This window comes from Entelurus aequoreus, linkage group LG18, assembly GCF_033978785.1.
Source record: "Entelurus aequoreus isolate RoL-2023_Sb linkage group LG18, RoL_Eaeq_v1.1, whole genome shotgun sequence".
Lineage (NCBI taxonomy): Eukaryota > Metazoa > Chordata > Actinopteri > Syngnathiformes > Syngnathidae > Entelurus > Entelurus aequoreus.
This window is the reverse complement of record NC_084748.1, coordinates 19,139,937-19,159,936: the sequence shown is the minus strand read 5'-3', so window position 1 is coordinate 19,159,936 and position 20,000 is coordinate 19,139,937. Positions and strand designations below refer to the sequence as shown.

At 43.0% G+C, this 20,000-nt stretch overlaps 2 protein-coding genes across 4 annotated transcripts in view; both read left to right on the top strand.

Moving 5' to 3' along the window:
* LOC133633911 (uncharacterized) overlaps window positions 1-6,606 on the top strand; it is a 7,331-nt gene extending 725 nt beyond the window's left edge. Inside the window, exons 1-2 of one of the 2 annotated variants that reach the window (XM_062026718.1) lie at window positions 1-3,494; window positions 3,570-6,606. The exon at window positions 1-3,494 is cut by the window's left edge and continues 725 nt beyond it. In XM_062026718.1, the coding sequence (XP_061882702.1) occupies window positions 1-3,494; window positions 3,570-5,638 (5,563 nt within the window). In that variant the 3' untranslated portion in view covers window positions 5,639-6,606. The other variant, XM_062026717.1, reaches the window with a different exon arrangement.
* zmp:0000001082 (integrin alpha-D) overlaps window positions 1-20,000 on the top strand; it is a 108,221-nt gene that overhangs the window by 86,504 nt on the left and 1,717 nt on the right. For both annotated transcript variants that reach the window (XM_062026719.1, XM_062026720.1), the window contains 7 exons: window positions 8,072-8,179; window positions 8,251-8,292; window positions 8,363-8,488; window positions 8,554-8,667; window positions 18,840-18,902; window positions 18,980-19,090; window positions 19,153-20,000. The exon at window positions 19,153-20,000 is cut by the window's right edge and continues 1,717 nt beyond it. In XM_062026719.1, the coding sequence (XP_061882703.1) occupies window positions 8,072-8,179; window positions 8,251-8,292; window positions 8,363-8,488; window positions 8,554-8,667; window positions 18,840-18,902; window positions 18,980-19,090; window positions 19,153-19,341 (753 nt within the window). In that variant the 3' untranslated portion in view covers window positions 19,342-20,000. The remainder of the gene's footprint in view (window positions 1-8,071; window positions 8,180-8,250; window positions 8,293-8,362; window positions 8,489-8,553; window positions 8,668-18,839; window positions 18,903-18,979; window positions 19,091-19,152) is intronic.

The following is a 20,000-nucleotide window of genomic DNA, read 5'->3' as shown; positions in this document are numbered from 1 at the left end:
CCAGCTAGAAGTCAGATCAAAGTGCAGCTCGACTTCATCACGCTGGTCATCAGTCAGCCTTGCTGCAGCAAAAGCACGAGCCAACGCTGAAGCCGCCAGCACCAGAGCAGAGTACGCCAAGCGCCAAATAGACATGGAGGTCGAACGGGCACGCATCGAAATGGAAAAAACTCGGCTGGTAGCTACTATGAACGCCCTGAAGCAAGAGGGAGAGGCTAAAGCAGCGCTCGCAGCAGCAAGGGTCCTTGAGGCTGCAGTTTTGGACCAAACAGAGCTGGAAGAGCCGCCAGATATTCCCACTACAACAGCCATGGCTGCCGGCCGCACTCAAGAATATGTAAACACTCACTTTCACAATGATGCTAATGTGGAACATGAGACAAAGCCTGATATAGAACAAAAGTGGGACATAAACAACACCAACAATGTCGAGCCAAGCCGACCAACAGCTATGACACATGCATGTGAGTACACCCCCAGCTATCGACCTATCAGACAACCCGAGCCACCGCCATTTCATTCCCCCAACTACACTGAAGCATATAACGTCCCATCTCCATCTTTGCGCCAACAAACTAATGTATCAGACCTCGCTGTGCTCCTCTCACGTCGTGATCTACTGACAGCAGGACTCACAGTCTTTGATAACAAGCCAGAGACCTATGTAGCATGGAAATCTATGTTTCACAACGCCACTGGGGATTTGAACTTGAAATGCTGCGAAGAGCTTGATCTACTGACTAAATGGCTGAGCGGTGAGTCCCTCCAGCATGCTCTGAGGATTAGAGCCGTTCACGTTAGCAACCCAGAAGCAGGTCTTGAACGTTTATGGCAAAGGCTCGACAGAAATTATGGCTCACCAGAAGCGATCGAGGCTTCACTGTTTAATCGCCTTGAAAGTTTTCCCAAAGTTGGCCATAAAGAAAGTCACCTCCTGCAGGAGCTTGCAGACCTTCTCCAAGAGCTCGAGGCGGCGAAAGATGAAGGGTATCTGCCAGGCCTCAGCTTTCTCGACACCTCAAGAGGAATAAACCCAATTGTGGAAAAGCTCCCTGGCGGCCTGCAGGAGGCGTGGGTCAGAGAAGGGTCAAGATATAAAAAAGATCACAAAGCTCACTACCCACCTTTCTCCTATTTTGTCCAGTTTGTCAACAACCACGCAGAAATGAGAACAGACCCCAGCTTCATCCTGCAAAGCTGCGGCTCTACACACATGAAAGCAGAAAGGACACTAGTGAGACAGACACGCTTCAAAGTCCCAGTCACAACAAACAAAACACAGGTCGGTGCGGCTAACAATGAACCAAAAGCTGCCCCTCTTGACCCCAATAAACAGTGTCCAGTGCACAAGAAACCACATTCTCTCACCAAATGTAGAGGATTCAGAATGAAGGCATTGGATGAGAGGAGAAGTTTGCTTAAGGAGCTGTCAATCTGCTACAAGTGTCTCTCATCAACAGAGCACAGAGCTAAAGACTGTAGAGCTACCATTCACTGTGTGGAGTGCAACAGTGATTCACACACCTCTGCCATGCATGCTGGGCCACCCCCATGGACAGATACAGGCCCTGGCATCCCACCATTGGCCCATGGCGGGGAGCCGGATACCCAAAGCCCCACAGTGACCACATCTAGCTGCACTGAGGTATGTGGACAGGGACTACAGGGAAAGTCCTGTTCTAAAATTTGCCTGGTGAATGTGTACCCCTGCTCAGCCCCCAATGAAAAAAGAAAAACGTACGCGATCTTAGATGATCAGAGTAATGTGTCATTAGCTCGGTCCCGCTTTTTTGACATGTTCAACCTGCATGGTGAGGCCCTCCCTTACACAATGAAAACGTGCTCAGGAACAGTAAACACACAAGGGCGAAGAGCTCATGGCTTTGTCATCGAGGGCATAAATGGAAAAGTGTCAATAACACTACCCATACTCACTGAGTGTAACCAGATCCCAGACAACAGAAGTGAGATACCCACTCCTGAAGCTGCTGCAGCACATCCTCACCTCTCTCAAGTAGCCACACAAATACCGCCACTTGATCCATCAGCTGACATTCTTCTCCTGCTGGGCAGAGATGTGATTCAGGCTCACAAGGTCCGCCGCCAGATAAACGGCCCAAACGAAGCTCCTTACGCCCAACAGCTTGATCTCGGGTGGGTAATCATTGGAGATGTCTGCCTCTCAGGAGCTCACAGACCCACGGTGAACTCCTACAAGACAAACTTACTTGATAACGGCCGCCCCAGTTTCCTCTCTCCCTGTGAAAACAGAATCTACACAAAGGTAAAGTTCACAGAAGAAAATCCCCTGTTTGAGAACATGCAACCCAAAGATGAGCTGAGCAAACACATCTTTAAGCAAACAGCAGATGATGACAAACTGGCACTCTCTACAGAAGATGAGTCGTTCCTGAATGTTATGCACCATGGGTTTGTTAAAGATGAGGCTAATAACTGGGTCGCTCCCCTCCCGTTCCGTCATCCCCGACTCCGCTTGCCTAACAATAGAGAGCAGGCACTCACCCGCCTCATGTCTCTACGCAAGACACTAAAGAGAAAGCCGGAAATGAAAGGGCATTTCGTGGAGTTTATGAAGAAGACATTCAACAAAGGACACGCAGAAAAGGCCCCTCTTCTTAAACCCCACCAAGAATGTTGGTATCTCCCAAGCTTTGGCATTTACCACCCACAAAAGCCAGGCCCAGATCTTAACAACGGCCTTGTAGGTGTGCTTCTCCGTTTCAGAGGTGAACCATATGCTGTGATGGCTGATGTGGAGCAGATGTTTCACAACTTTATGGTCAGGGAAGACCATCGTGATTACCTGCGCTTTCTCTGGTTCCGCGACCACGACCTGGATGGAGAAGTGGACGAGTTTCGGATGACAGTTCACGTGTTTGGAAACTGTCCATCTCCCTCAGTCGCCATCTATGGACTCAAGAGAACTGCTGTGGAGGGAGAGAGTGAGTACGGCAGCGAGGTGAGGAAATTCATTGAGCACCATTTTTATGTAGATGACGGGCTAAAGTCATTCGCCTCTGAGGACGAGGCAATCGACATCCTCACCAGAGCACAGAAAATGCTAGCTCAATCGAACATCCGTCTCCACAAGATTTCATCTAACAGTCCTGTTGTCACCAGCGCATTCCCAGGAGAAGATCTCGCTACAGGTCTGCAGGGTCTTGAGCTCGGACAGGATGCACCACCCATGCAATACAGCCTCGGACTGGGCTGGAACTTGTCCACTGACCAGTTGTCGTTTCGAGTGGAGATCACTGACAAGCCCTTCACCAAGCGTGGTGTGTTATCAGTCATCAACAGTTTGTATGACCCGCTTGGGTTCGCTGCGCCAGTGAGCATTGAAGGACGCTCCATCCTGAGAGAGATCTCCAAAAACATCAGTGAATGGGATACTCCTCTACCTAAGGAGCAACAGGACAAGTGGCAGAGATGGAAAGACGCTCTACAGCACTTGGAACAGCTCAAGATCTCACGTATGTATACGTCCATTTCACTGTCCAAAGCACAGAGAAAGGATATGCATGTGTTTTGTGATGCATCCACAAAAGCAGTCGGAGCTGTCGCCTACTTGAAACTCACCACTGCTGATGGACACAGTGACGGGGGCTTTCTCCTCGGCAAAGCCAGGCTAGCTCCAAAACCAGACATCACCATTCCCAGATTAGAGCTGTGTGCCGCAGTGCTGGCTGTCGAAGTAGCAGACATGGTCCAAGAAGAGCTCGACTTTACGTTTGATGAAGTCAGCTTCTACACAGATTCTAAAGTAGTACTCGGCTACATTTTCAATGACAAGAGACGCTTTTATGTGTATGTACATAACCGCGTTGAACGCATCAGGCGCTCCACTCAGGCTCACCAATGGCGTTATGTGCCCACACATTTAAACCCAGCTGACCATGCCACACGTGGACTGCCTGCTGAACATCTTTCCCACTCTACATGGCTCAGTGGCCCTCCCTTCCTCACTGACTCAGGCCTAGGTCAAACACAGGAAATGCCCTTTGACCTCATTAACCCCGAACATGACACTGAGCTGCGTCCAGAGGTTGTATCCTGTGCTACCTCCCTCTCTAAAAGCACTCTCTGGGCAGCAAGGTTCGAAAGATTCTCCAGCTGGACCCGCCTGTTAAAGACTATCGCCAGGCTACGCCACATCGTCACATGTTTTAAGGCTGCATCTGAGAGCAGATGCCATGGATGGCACAAGTGTGACAAGAACATTACTGAAGACCAGCTCCAGCAGGCTAAAGCCATCATCATTCGTGCAGTGCAAAGTGAGGTGTACGCAGATGACATCAGGCACGTGGAACGTGGTGAGTCTGTCTCCAAGAAAAGCCCACTTAGCAAACTGAACCCAGTAATGGACAGTAACATGGTCTTACGAGTTGGAGGTCGGCTGACTAAGGCTCAACTCACAGCAGACGAAACACACCCTATACTCCTCCCCAGTAAACACCACGTCACTCAGCTCATAATCAGACAATTTCATTCACAAGTACGCCACCAGGGCAGACACTTCTCCGAAGGTGCTATCAGAGCTGCTGGTTTCTGGATAGTGGGCGGGAAAAGAGCAGTCAGCAGTGTTGTTTTTAACTGTGTTACATGTCGCAGATTGAGAGGCAAACAACAAGAACAGATCATGTCAGACCTACCAGAAGACAGAATGTGCACAGACCCTCCTTTTACAGGTGTTGGCCTAGATGTTTTTGGCCCTTGGCCCGTCACAGTCAGGAAAACACGTGCAGGTCAGGCAGAAGCAAAGAGATGGGCGGTAATCTTCACCTGCATGAGTACTCGTGCCATCCACATTGAAGTGATAGAGTCAATGGACACTTCGTCATTCATTAATGCGCTGCGACGCTTCTTCGCCATCAGAGGCGCTGCCAAGCTGCTCAGATCAGACTGTGGCACAAACTTTGTGAGTGCTTGCAGAGAACTTCACATTGACAAAAAGGGCTGTCACAATGACAAAATCAACACCTATCTTGGAAACAGTGGTTGTGAGTGGCATTTTAATCCCCCACACGCTTCCCACATGGCTGGATCATGGGAGCGCATGATCGGCGTCAGTCGACGGATTCTGGACGCAATGCTGCTGCAGCACGGAAAGGCCAAGCTCACACATGAAGTACTGGTGACGTTCATGTCGGAAGTGACTGCTATTGTTAATGCAAGGCCGCTTACAGCAGTTTCCACTGACCCAGAGCATCCTGAGATTCTCACTCCTGCCATGCTTCTCACGCAAAAGGCAGCCACCCCCTCAGTCATCCCAGGTCACTTTGATGACCGTGACCTGTTCAGAGCACAATGGAGACGTGTACAGTATCTGGCCAATCTCTTCTGGGGACGATGGAAGAGAGAATTCCTCAGTGACCTGCAACCTCGTCGCAAATGGAGAACACCTAAACCCAACCTACAAGAAGGAGATGTCATCCTGCTAAAAGATGGGCAAGAGCACAGGAACGACTGGCCCCTTGGTGTTGTTGCAAAGACCTTTCCCAGTCAGGATGAAAGGGTCAGGAAGATCCAAGTCAAGATAACCCGCAACGGTGAACAGAGACTGTACTTGAGACCTATCAGTGAGGTCATCCTGCTGGTTCCGAGGAACCACACATAAAGGACCCCTCATATCCTTTGAAAAACAGTGGGTGTGGGTTAGTATGACATCCTGTTGATGTCAGACGGGGAGTATTCTGTCCCTCAGTCTTGTGTTATTATTTTACTCCTTTTCTGGAGGTTTATTTTCTTACAGAGCTAAGCTTCTTCAGTCTACAGCTTATCTGGTTAATGTTCCTGTAAGAGAATCTAGTGATTTTGAGTTTGTGGTTGATCTTACACTGCCATCTAGTGGCGCATGTTGGAACCAGGAAGTGCGTTGAGCAGAAGTTAAGAAGTGCAGCAGAGTCCATAAACATGTCGCTCCTGCGTCGAGTGTGTCTTCTTCCTCTACTTTTGCGCTTGTTAAAGGCATAAACTGTAAGTTAAATCATATATGCTCTATTAAGAATGTTTATTTGCGCATTCACTTTGCGCTTCGTGTTATTCAAGGCGCTACGCTATTCACTCTCTAAAGCTGATGTTATCATTTAGCATTGTTGTTGCTAGTCAAAATACTATGTATTGCTAATGTTAAGACCTCTAGTTGGTTATTTTGCACACAGAAATAAGTGTGAATGTATGTTTTTTACACAGAAACTGATGTTGTTTATTCTGTTTCTCTGTCACAGTTTTACAAAGTAAAATGGATCAGTAAACTCAAGACTGCTTCACGAGTGGTTACTGAAGCCATATGTTTAGCTCGCTGCATAAGTTAAAGCCCTTAGCTGAAGGCAGAAGAGTTATCAATCAATCAATCAATGTTTATTTATATAGCCCTAAATCACAAGTGTCTCAAAGGGCTTTACAAGCCACAACGACATCCTCGGTACAGAGCCCACATACGGGCAAGGAAAAACTCACCCCAGTGGGACGTCGGTGAATGACTATGAGAAACCTTGGAGAGGACCGCATATGTGGGTAACCCCCCCCCTCTAGGGGAGACCGAAAGCAACGGATGTCGAGTGGGTCTGACATAACATTGTGAAAGTCCAGTCCACAGTGGATCCAACACATCAGCGGGAGTCCAGTCCACAGCGGGGCCAACAGGAAACCATCCCGAGCGGAGACGGGTCAGCAGCGCAGAGATGTCCCCAACCGATGCACAGGCTAGTGGTCCACCCGGGGTCCCGACTCTGGACAGCCAGCACTTCATCCATGGCCACCGGACCTATGCAACTCCCCCTCGCAAGGGACAGGGGAGAAGAGGAGAGAAGAAAAGAAACGGCAGATCAACTGGTCTAAAAAGGGGGGGTCTATTTAAAGGCTAGATTATACAAATGAGTTTTAAGATGGGACTTAAATGCTTCTACTGAGGTAGCATCTCTAACTGTTACCGGGAGGGCATTCCAGAGTACTGGAGCCCGAATAGAAAACGCTCTATAGCCCGCAGACTTTTTTTTGGCTCTGGGAATCACTAATAAGCCGGAGTTATCATGGACGCCCCTGCTTATTTCAGCAAGACAATGCCAATGTACCTGTTACAACAGCGTGGCTTCATAGTAAAAGAGTGCGGGTACTAGACTGGCCTGCCAGTAGTCCAGACCTGTCTCCCATTGAAAATGTGTGGCGCATTATGAAGCGTGAAATACCACAATGGAGACCCCGGACTGTTGAACAACTTAAGCTGTACATCAAGCAAGAATGGGAAAGAATTCCATCTGAAAACCTTAAAAAATGTGTCTCCTCAGTTCCCGAACGTTTACTGAGTATTGTTTAAAGGAAAGGCCATGTAACACAGTGGTAAAAATGCCCCTGTGCCAACTTTTTTGCAATGTTTTGCTGCCATTAAATTATAAGTTAATGATTATTCGCAAAAAAAAAAAAAAAAAGTTTCTCAGTTCGACCAGTAAATCTCTTAAGATTAAGATTAGTTTATTTCAAAGGGGACAATGCAATTTCATAAAACATATGACTACACATGGTTTAAAAAAAGCCAGAATTAGCCAGAAGGCTCGTTTTCATCCGTACTCCCCTGGCCATGATGTAAAAAAGCTAGTAAAATTACAATTTAAAAGAAAAAGATAAGAAAGAGAGAGAAAAAGAAAAAAAGCACACAATACATACACGATACGATAAAAAATAAAATACAACATCGCAACATAACATTTATCTTAGCATCAAAACAGGCTCATATTTTAGTGCTGGCAGCTATAAGCATTGATAAGCCACATTTTCAATCTTGTCTTTGCAGTCTATTCAATTGAATATAAGTTGAAAAGAATTGTATTCTGTTTTTATTTACGAATTACACATCGTGCCAACTTCACTGGTTTTGGGTTTTGTACACTGTATTTCAGTAAAAGCTCTGTACTCAGCTCTGTACAAGCTTTGTACCCCTTATTTCAGGACTTTACTTCAAATATGCGTAAGGGTACTGACAGCCGAATATCAGCCTTTTTGACAAGAGTCCTTTTAAAATGTTCAAATACACTAATGTCACTACACTTGGCAGGTGGATAATCCTGGCTGGAAGGCGTTTCCTGTCAATGTGACCCTGAGCTTTCCAACAAAACTCCATTATGACTTTGAAATAGAGAATTATCAAGTGCTGGTACAACAGGTACAGTATTTCAACTTTGCTATTACCGTACTGCTGTCACACACTTAGACTTTCTCTTTTTTGTTTTCAAGAACCAAACTCGATGCAAAAGCATTGCTGGAATGATTTCAGAAGTGAGTCAAGTAGAAGTGTTACAGTTGTATAGTCCCATGTACTACAATTAACACACACTTGTCGTGGAAGTCTTGCTTACCAGAACAAGAGTGCAAGACCGTACAGTGTGACTCTTTCCTGCTGAACAAAGAATCTTCCACTGAGTTCATGTTGTCCGCGGACATTCAATTCAGGGACCTTCAACAGCGTGCCCAGGTAAGTACTTACATGTCCAACATGCCTGTACCCACACCATGAACCGATGGACTCTCTCTTTGCAGAATAATGCTTTTCTGAAAAGATACACTGGAGAGAATGCAGAGGTCAGGTTTAAGAGTGCGATAAATGTCCATTTCAACGAACAACGATACGTGTTGGATTCTCATAAACAACAGGTATGGTTACCTCAATCCCTGGCACTATAACACAGTGGAGCCCGTTCAAAGAGGACCTATTATGCAAAACCACCTTTTGTTACCTATTGGTAACTGTTTTGTGTATTTTGGATCTGTATAAGTCCCGAAAGTATGAAATCAAACCACGGAGGCATGGCGGAGATGTTTATAAAATAATCTTGCTTTCCTTCATACTTCCCCCAAGAGAGTCGTTTTGAATTTTCGCCACTTGTTACATTTTTCCAATTGGTGATGTCAGCGGATATCTCCATTTATGGCAGGGGTTTCCAAACTTTTTCCACTGAGGGCCGCACACTGAAAAATCAAAGCAAGGTGGGGCCATTTTGATATTTTTTATTTTAAAAACCAATACAATATATGTATAAAAAATATACATTTAGGCCTCCACTCAGGCTTGATCCCGGGGACCCCAAAGGGTTTTGGTCCAAAAAATATAACAAATGTGTCATTATTCAGTATTATTATTTTTATTATTATCAAGGTTTAAATCTCTAGATCTCTTAAAGGTTTAAGTTGTATGCTCTTTTTGTCAAAGAAAACCGTGTTTTTTAATTGAAAAAACACAAAATGTCATATTTTCACCCAATAAAATAAATGTACATAACTTAAAAAACATAAATAAATAATAAAATTTGAAAAACTCCCTATTTCGAAATGTAAAAATAGAGATAAAGGCATCATTTAATGACAAAAAGCTGACAAGTTGATATTATTAAAGAATAAAAAAAAACTAATATTTGTCTTTAGATATATAGAAATATTTCAGATTATATAATAATTGGAGCCTTAAAAAGGTCAATAACTCATAACAACATTGATTGATTCATTATTTTTTGAGCAATGACACTTAAAAACACATCACACTAAAATTATTGGGGATCCAAAAGGGTCCTACTCATTAAAGTGTTAAAAAATAAATTATAATTTTTTTTTTATTGTTTGCTTTTAACACAATAATCTCGAGATCAACTTCAGATCTATCTGTCAATTATAAGTTGTATTGTTGTTTATGGTTTTTGTTTGTTCATTTTAGGTCCTTCTTTAAAAAAAAATGGCAAACACAAAATATGCAACATTTTACCCAAAGAATATCTCAAAGTGGATTATTTAATGTGACGTAATTGGAGTCTTGAATAGGTCAATAATTCATAATGACGTTGATTTTGATTCATTAATATTTTTTAAGGAAAGAAACAGCCTGCATGGCAGCTTTGTGTTATTAGAGTAAACATTGTAACATTTTCTCGTTCACCTGGTTGCTCTTTTATACCAGTTTTTATGTTGTTGTTGTTTTTTTTATCCTATTTTTAGAACGGGCCGTGGGGCCGTTAAAAAGTGACCTGCGGGCCGCAAATGGCCCCCGGTCCGCACTTTGGACACCCCTGATTTATGGTAAAGGTTCATCCGAAGAGTTTTGCGCAGGTCCGCCATTGTAGTCAATGAGTTCCTTCTTTTCCTCTATCGTCTTGTTGTGGGGCAGACTGACTCCTACATGCACATGTATCATCTGCTGTTGCCATTTCTAAAACAAAGTAGCGTATAATTCTAACTTATATATACAGTACAGGCCAAAACTTATGACACACCTTCTCATTCAATGCGTTTTCTTTATTTTCATGACTATTTACTATGTAGATTGTCACTGAAGGCATCAAAACTATGAATGAACACATGTGGAGTTATGTACTTAACAAAAAAAGGTGAAATAACTGAAAACATGTTTTATATTCTAGTTTCTTCAAAATAGCCACCCTTTGCTTCGATTAATGCTTTGCACACTCTTGGCATTCTCTCGATGAGCTTCAAGAAGTAGTTCCCTGAAATGGTTTTCACTTCTCAGGTGTGCTTAAAGCTTAGTACTGTATATATATATTTTTTATTTTTATTTATTTGACATGGACAGTACAGTTAAAGGCCTACTGAAACGCACTACTACCGACCACGCAGTCTGATAGTTTATATATCAATGATGAAATCTTAACATTGCAACACATGCCAATACGGCCGGGTTAACTTATAAATTGCAATTTTAAATTTCCCGCCACACTTCCGGTTGAAAACGTCTAGATATGATGACGTATACGCGTGACGGAATCAGTTGATGCGGAAGTATTGGTACCCCATTGAATACAATACAAAAAAGCTCTGTTTTCATTTCAAAATTCCACAGTATTCTGGACATCTGTGTTGGTGAATCTTTTGCAATTTGTTTAATGAACAATGGAGACTGCAAAGAAGAAAGTTGTAGGTGGGATCGGTGTATTAGCGGCGGACTACAGCAACACAACCAGGAAGACAGAGATGGATAGCAGACGCGCTAGCCGCCGAACTCACCTTAACTTCTTCCGTCTCGCCGACTGCATCTGTGATCGGGTGAAGTCCTTCGTCGCTCCGTCGATCGCTGGAACGCAGGTGAGCACGGGTGTTGATGAGCAGATGAGGGCTGGCTGGCGTAGGTGGATAGCTAATGTTTTTAGCATAGCTCTGTGAGGTCCGGTTGCTAAGTTAGCTTCAATGACGTCGTTAGCAACAGCATTGTTAACCTTTGCCAGGCTGGAAAGCATTAACCGTGTATTTACATGTCCACGGTTTAATGGTATTGTTGATCTTCTGTCTATCCTTACAGTCAGGGATTTATTTATTTTGTTTCTATATGCAGTTAAGCACCATGCTATCACGCTAGCTCCGTAGCTAAAGTGTTTTGAGATAAAAGTCACTGTGAATGTCCATTTCGCGTTCTCGACTCTCATTTTCAAGAGGATATAGTATCCGAGGTGGTTTAAAATAAAAATCCGTGATCCACAATAGAAAAAGGAGAGAGTGTGGAATCCAATGAGCCAGCTTGTACCTAAGTTACGGTCAGAGCGAAAAAAGATATGTCTTGCACTGCATTCTAGTCCTTCACTCTAACGTTCCTCATCCACGAATCTTTCATCCTCGCTCAAATTAATGGGGTAATCGTCGCTTTCTCGGTCCGAATCGCTCTCGCTGCATTGTAAACAATAGGAAAATGTGAGGAGCCTTTCAATTGACTACGTCACGCTACTTCCGGTAGGGGCAAGGCTTTTTTTTTATCAGATACCAAAAGTTGCGATCTTTATCGTCGATGTTCTCTACTAAATCCTTTCAGCAAAAATATGGCAATATTGCGAAATGATCAAGTATGACACATAGAATGGATCTGCTATCCTCGTTTAAATAAAAAAAATTCATTTCAGTAGGCCTTTAAACATTGCTACTCATAGGTAACCGATGTCAAAGTGCATAAGACGTATAGCCACAGGCTAATTTGCAATTTTCGTCGCCGGTTAGGCTTTTAAAGAAAAGTTGAGAAAAGTGAAAAACTAGAGATGTCCAATAATATCGGATTGCCGATTTTAATCGGCCGATAAATGCTTTAAAATGTAATATCGGAAATTATCGGTATCGGTTTCAAACAGTAAAATGTATGACTTTTTAAAACGCCGCTGTACAGAGTGGTACACGTCTCCCAGTCATACTTGCCAACCCTCCTGATTTTCCCGGGAGACTCCCGAATTTCAATGCCCCTCCCGACAATCTCCCGGGGCAACCATTCTCCCGAATTTCTCCCGACTTCCACCCAGACAACAATATTGGGGGCATGCCTTAAAGGCACTGCATTTGTGTGCCGGCCCAATCACATAATATCTACGGCTTTTCACACACACACAAGTGAATGCAAGGCATATTTGGTCAACAGCCATACAGGTCACACTGAGGGTAGCCATATAAACAACTTTAACACTGTTACAAATATGCGCCACACTGTGAACCCACACCAAACAAGAATGACAAACACATTTCGGGAGAACATGCACCGTAACACAACATAAACACAACATAAACACAACAGAACAAATACCCAGAACCCCTTGCAGCACTAACTCTTCCGGGACGCAACAATATACACCCCCCCGCTATCCCCTACACCCCCCCCCCCCCACCTCAACCTCCTCATGCTCTCTCAGGGAGAGCATGTCCAAATTCCAAGCTGCTGTTTTGAGGCATGTTAAAAAAAATAAAGCACTTTGTGACTTCAATAATAAATATGGCATTTTTTTCCATAACTTGAATTGATTAATTTTGGAAAACCTTGTTACATTGTTTAATGCATCCAGCGGGACATCACAACAAAATTAGGCATAATAATGTGTTAATTCCACGACTGTATATATCGGTATCGGTTTATATCGGAATCGGTAATTAAGAGTTGGACAATATCGGAATATCGGATATCGGCAAAAAAGCCATTATTGGACATCTCTATGAAAAACACATACAAAATTATTAAGACGAGTACAAAATAAAAATACATTAAAAAAAAATTGGCCCCATTTGTCTATACTACACCCAGTTCTAGTGCTCACACTTCTGATTTTCCTTAAGCCACTTTTTCTGTTATGCGGAGAAAAGTTTAATGTTCGACTGTGACTTTAAAGGCCTACTGAAAGCCACTACTACCGACCACGCAGTCTGATAGTTTATATATCAATGATGAAATCTTAACATTATAACACATGCCAATACGGCCGGGTTAACTTATAAAGTGACATTTTAAATTTGCCGCTAAACTTCCGGTTCGAAACGCCTCTGAGGATGACGTATGCGCGTGACGTAGCCCGGCGAACACGGGTATGCCTTCCACATTGAAGTCGATACGAAAAAGCTCTGTTTTCATTTCATAATTCCACAGTATTCTGGACATCTGTGTTCGTGAATCTGTTTCAATCATGTTCATTGCATTATGGAGAAGGAAGCCAAGCAAGCAAAGAAGAAAGTTGTCGGTGCGAAATGGACGTATTTTTCGAACGTAGTCAGCCACAACAGTACACAGCCGGCGCTTCTTTGTTTACATTCCCGAAAGATGCAGTCAAGATGGAAGAACTCGGATAACAGAGACTCTAACCAGGAGGACTTTTGATTTGGATACACAGACGCCTGTAGAGAACTGGGACAACACAGACTCTTACCAGGATTACTTTGATTTGGATGACAAAGACGCAGACGTGCTACTGTGAGTATGCAGCTTTGGCTTTTTTTTGCGTATGTACGTAACTTTTTTAAAATATATAAGCTTTATGAACCTTGGGTTAGGTGAACGGTCTTTTGGGCTGAGTGATTGTGTGTGTTGATCATGTGTTTGAATTGTATTGGCGTGTTCTATGGAGCTAGGAGCTAGCAGAGGAGCTAGCATAACACGTACCGTACCTACGTGCGCGTCACGTACGTAACTTTTTAAAAATATATAAGCTTTATGAACCTTGGATTAGGTGAACGGTCTTTTGGGCTGAGTGATTGTGTGTGTTGATCATGTGTTTGAATTGTATTGGCGTGTTCTATGGAGCTAGGAGCTAGCAGAGGAGCTAGCATAACACATACCGTACCTACGTGCGCGTCACGTACGTAACTTTTTAAAAATATATAAGCTTTATGAACCTTGGGTTAGGTGAACGGTCTTTTGGGCTGAGTGATTGTGTGTGTTGATCAGGTGTTTGAATTGTATTGGCGTGTTCTATGGAGCTAGGAGCTAGCAGAGGAGCTAGGAGCTAGCATAACAAACACGCAGGTGTTATTATGCAGGATTAATTTGTGGCATATTAAATATAAGCCTGGTTGTGTTGTGGCTAATAGAGTATATATATGTCTTGTGTTTATTTACTGTTGTAGTCATTCCCAGCTGAATATCAGGTACCGTGAGTATGCAGCCTTGGCTGCTAAACATTCGATAACTTGACCGTATGTGCGCGTCACGTACGTAACTTTTTAAAAATATATAAGCTTTATGAACCTTGGGTTAAGGAAACGGTCTTTTGGGCTGAGTGATGGTGTGTGTTGATCAGGTGTTTGAATTGTATTGGCGTGTTCTATGGAGCTAGGAGCTAGCAGAGGAGCTAGGAGCTAGCATAACAAACACGCAGGTGTTTTTATGCAGGATTAATTTGTGGCATATTAAATATAAGCCTGGTTGTGTTGTGGCTAATAGAGTATATATATGTCTTGTGTTTATTTACTGTTGTAGTCATTCCCAGCTGAATATCAGGTCACCCCCGGCTCTTACAGCATCTTCCCTATCTGAATAGCTTCAACTCCCCACTAGTCCTTCACTTGCACTTTACTCATCCACAAATCTTTCATCCTCGCTCAAATTAATGGGGAAATTGTCGCTTTCTCGGTCCGAATCTCTCTCACTTCATGCGGCCATCATTGTAAACAATAGGGAACTTTGCGTATATGTTCAACTGACTACGTCACGCTACTTCCGGTAGGGGCAAGCCTTTTTTTTATCAGATACCAAAAGTTGCAATCTTTATCGTCGTTGTTCTATACTAAATCCTTTCAGCAAAAATATGGCAATATCGCGAAATGATCAAGTATGACACATAGAATAGATCTGCTATCCCCGTTTAAATAAAAAAAATTCATTTCAGTAGGCCTTTAACTCCAGTGGAAAAGAGTTCCACAAATGTGAGGCCTTCACTGAGACCGCAGACTGAGTACCCAGAGTCGTCCGGCACCTTTCCACCTTATCTGTCAGTAGACTTGATATACTTACAAGTGCTAAAAACTACAACATCGCTGATGGGGAGAAGTAATATAAACCACATGGAAGTGTTTTAAATGTAGAAAAAAAAATCAGAATATGACCCTTTACTTTGATATAAGCGGTTGCTGGCATAATTAAACAGTGACCCCAGAAATTGGCGATGTTGGGACAGGGCGATTAATCAATCAACCAATCCAACTTTGTCCGATGTCCTCAACTTCCCCGCACATTTTCATGAATCGCCTTTTTTTGCCAATCAAATCTGTCTTTGAGCGGCGCTCAAACGCACATGCAAACTGTCTAATCAAAAGGTATGTTTGTTTCTTGCGCAGATGAAGCAGGAACAGCCACGTGTAACGATATATCAACTATTTATTGCTTAAACGGCACAATTGCTGTCCTACGGTGTAGCTCAGACATTGACCCCAAGCACTTGGCAGGGAAACAAGCAGTCAGAGCGGACTCAGCCAGTCGGCCTCTAGATAATGTTGCAATTTTCCATGCCAACAAAGCAAGCATGTCTGATTTGAAACGTTCAAAAATTAGGCTCCATTTATTAAAATGCGCTAGCTCAATGCTAATGCGCTACATTGGAAATGCCATAGACATGCTAGCATACTTGCCAACCCTCCCGTTTTTACCGGGAGACTCCCGGTATTCAGCGCCTCTCCCGATAACCTCCCGGCAGAAATTTTCTCCCGACAAACTCCCGGTATTCAGCCGGAGCTGGAGGCCACGCCCCCTCCAGCTCAATGCGGACCTGTTCTCACATCCGCTTTCCCACAATATAAACAGCTTGCCTGCCAAATGACGTCATAACTGTAGAATGATCGAGGGCGAGTTCTTGGTTTCTTATGTGGGTTTATTGTTAGGCAGTTTCATTAACATCCTCCCAGCGCGGTAACAACACACAACAACAGCAGTCACGTTTAGTCTACCGTAAAGCAGTTCGTCTGTTGTAAACAGCAATGTTGTGACACTCTTAAACAGGACAATACTGCCATCTACTGGATAGCCTCCAGAACACTGAAATTCAAGTATTTCTTTTATTTATATGTATAATAAAATATATATATATATAGCTAGAATTCACTGAAAGTCAAGTATTTCATACATATATATATATATATATATATATATATATATATATATATATATATATATATATATATATATATATATATATATATATATATATATATATATATATATATATATATATATATATATATATATATATATGTATGAAATACTTGACTTTCAGTGAATTCTAGCTTAAATATATTCCCCTCTTAACCACACCCCCAACCATGCCCTCCCGGTATCGGAGGTCTCAAGGTTGGCAAGTATGTGCTAGTGATTAATATGACGATTTCAACACCTCCAAATGTGGTAATGTAAACTACAATTTAGATGCACGTTACAATCAAACAAGTACAATACTTACAGTATAGTAATATGTTTTAGGACTCCACAAAAGACAAGACTGGCACATTGAACTTACTGGAAAAGACCAATTCCTGATTAAAACAACACAATGTAGTCGATACACTTCTGCCATCTAACATTTTGGAAATGCAACTGCATGCAAAGTCTACTACAGGGCTAGTCAACAAAATGTTTTGGGGGTCAACATTTCCAGAAAGCAAAAGACCGGGGGGGTCGAACTTCTTTCACTGTCACTGCATCCCCTGCAGTGGACATTTGTTTTTTTTCTGATCATTTTGCGAGCATTACTAAAATCGAAAAAGAAAAAAATAGTCATGTTTGTGCAACAGGAGCGCTTTGCTGTTTTAAAGACATACTGCAAAGATGCTAGTCTTTCCCAAGGTTTTTTGATCTAAACTGGTATAGCTCAGTCGGTAGAGCGGCCGTGCCAGCAACTTCAGGGTTGCAGGTTCGATCCCCGCTTCCGCCATCCTAGTCACTGCCGTTGTGTCCTTGGGCAAGACACTTTACCCACCTGCTCCCAGTGCCACCCACACTGGTTTAAATGTAACTTAGATATTGGGTTTCACTATGTAAAGCGCTTTGAGTCACGAGAGAAAAGCGATATATAAATATGACTCATTTTTTTCCGGAAAAACCTGCCACTTAAAGGCCTACTGAAACCCACTACTACCGACCACGCAGTCTGATAGTTTATATATCAATGATGAAATCTTAACATTGCAACACATGCCAATACGCCCGGGTTAACTTATAAAGTGCAATTTTAAATTTCCCGGGGAACTTCCTGTTGAAAACGTCTATGTATGATGACGTTTGCGCGTGACGTCGATGGTTGAAACGGAAGTATTCGGACACATTGTATCATAATACAAACAGCTCTGTTTTCATCGCAAAATTCCACAGTATTCTGGACATCTGTGTTGGTGAATCTTTTGCAATTTGTTTAATGAACAATGAAGACTGCAAAGAAGAAAGCTGTAGGTGGGATCGGTGTATTAGCGGCTGGCTGCAGCAACACAACCAGGAGGACTTTGAGGATAGCAGACGCGCTATCCGACGCTAGCCGCCGACCGCATCGATGATCGGGTGAAGTCCTTCGTCGCGCCGTCGATCGCTGGAACGCAGGTGAGCACGGATGTTGATGAGCAGATGAGGGCTGGCGTAGGTGGAGCGCTAATGTTTTTATCATAGCTCTGACGAGGTCCCGTAGCTAAGTTAGCTTTAATGGTGTCATTAGCAACAGCATTGCTAGGCTTCGCCAGGCGGCACAGCATTAACCGTGTGGTTACAGGTCCAGCGTTTGGTTCAGTGTCTCCGATAGTATTATTGTTGATCTTCTGTCTATCCTTCCAGTCAGGGGCTTATTTCTTTTGTTTCTATCTGCATTTAAGCACGATGCTATCACGTTAGCTCCGTAGCTAAAGTGCTTCACCGATGTATTGTCGTGGAGATAAAAGTCACTGTGAATGTCCATTTCGCGTTCTTGACTCTCATTTTCAAGAGGATATAGTATCCGAGGTGGTTTAAAATACAAATCCGTGATCCACAATAGAAAAAGGAGAAAGTGTGGAATCCAATGAGCCAGCTTGTACCTAAGTTACGGTCAGAGCGAAAAAAGATACGTCCTGCACTGCACTCTAGTCCTTCACTCTCACGTTCCTCATCCACGAATCTTTCATCCTCGCTCAAATTAATGGGGTAATCGTCGCTTTCTCGGTCCGAATCGCTCTCACTGCTTGTGTAAACAATGGGCAGAAGTGAGGAGCTCTTCAACCTGTGACGTCACGCTACTTCCGGTACAGGCAAGGCTTTTTTTTATCAGCGACCAAAAGTTGCGAACTTTATCGTCGATGTTCTCTACTAAATCCTTTCAGCAAAAATATGGCAATATCGCGAAATGATCAAGTATGACACATAGAATGGATCTGCTATTCCCGTTTAAATAAAAAATATTCATTTCAGTAGGCCTTTAATGAATCGCTACATCCAAACCCCGTGTTTATCATCTATCAGCCACTTTTTGGTAAGAAGAACACGGTGAACCAGAGCTGGATGAGTTGGTCCACATAAACGGGTTCCACTGTGTTGTACGTTTCACTATGCTGTTAATCTCATGTCTAACTATGACCCAAAGAATACAGGAATGACAAAGGAGGAGACTCCCTTGTGGAAAGACAACAATCCCACAAATAAATGGGTACATTAAACTTTACAAGTAAAATCTAGATTAGTTTTCAGGCAAGAGCCCAAAGTATTTATTTTCTTTACCAACAGGTCGAAGTTCGAGTTGAGTTCATCATTTCTCCTGATCAATACCTGATAATTTTCACTGGAACCGGACTGGGACTTTTGCTCTTAATTATAGCAACAATCATCATGTATAAGGTGAGTCATGATCATTTATTCAATACAATCAAATATCTCTGATTGATGTTTTGTGTTTAAAGCTGGGCTGCTTCAAGAGGAAAACAGTGCAATATTACCAAGAGCAGGAAGAGGTAGCGGCTCTTCAACAGGAAGGAACCCCCTCGCAGAACAACGGCTTCGGCAGCCAGACTGAAGACGGCCCCCCTGCTGAGATAAAAACTCTTCTAGATGGCGACCAGTCAGCTGACACACAAACAGAAGTAGATTAAGTTCGACAATGACTGGACGACGTGACAAGATTGTTATTGCAACAATCAATTGTTGTCAGGCATTGGTGTGGATCTTTTGGTTCATGTTTTGGACAACTTTATCATTGTGGCATATATTGTTCCTTTTTTTTTTTTTTACAAAGCAACGTCCATAAAACCTTGCTTGGACTTCCATCAAACATTGGAGGAACAACAACAGAGAACATTATTGTTCTTCTAGAATGGACGACATTTCCCAGACACTCCCGTTCTTAGAGAAAGTTTTTTTAGCTGTTCAACGGCGATGCAAACACGCAAGTAGAGTAGATCCCTCCCTATTTGCTCTTTTACTATTCTCTGTTTTTAACTGTAAATCATTCACAGATATTTGTTAGGTTTTTTTGGCGCTTGTGCGTTATTTGCTGTTCTTTACCCATAGCGGAGATTTACTGTAACTCTAAACCAGACCTAGGCAATTAAGGCCCGGGGGCCCATTAAGCTTTTCAATCTGGCCCGCCGGACATTCCCCCCCAAATTTTTTTAGATCTTTAAGATGGAAACTGTAGCTGCCCTTATGATTTTTTCAAATGGCCGTAAGTCTTGAACTATACAAAGTATTTCAATGGTTGGAATCTGCACTTTTGCATTTTATACAATTAGTAATTGTATAACATTAACTA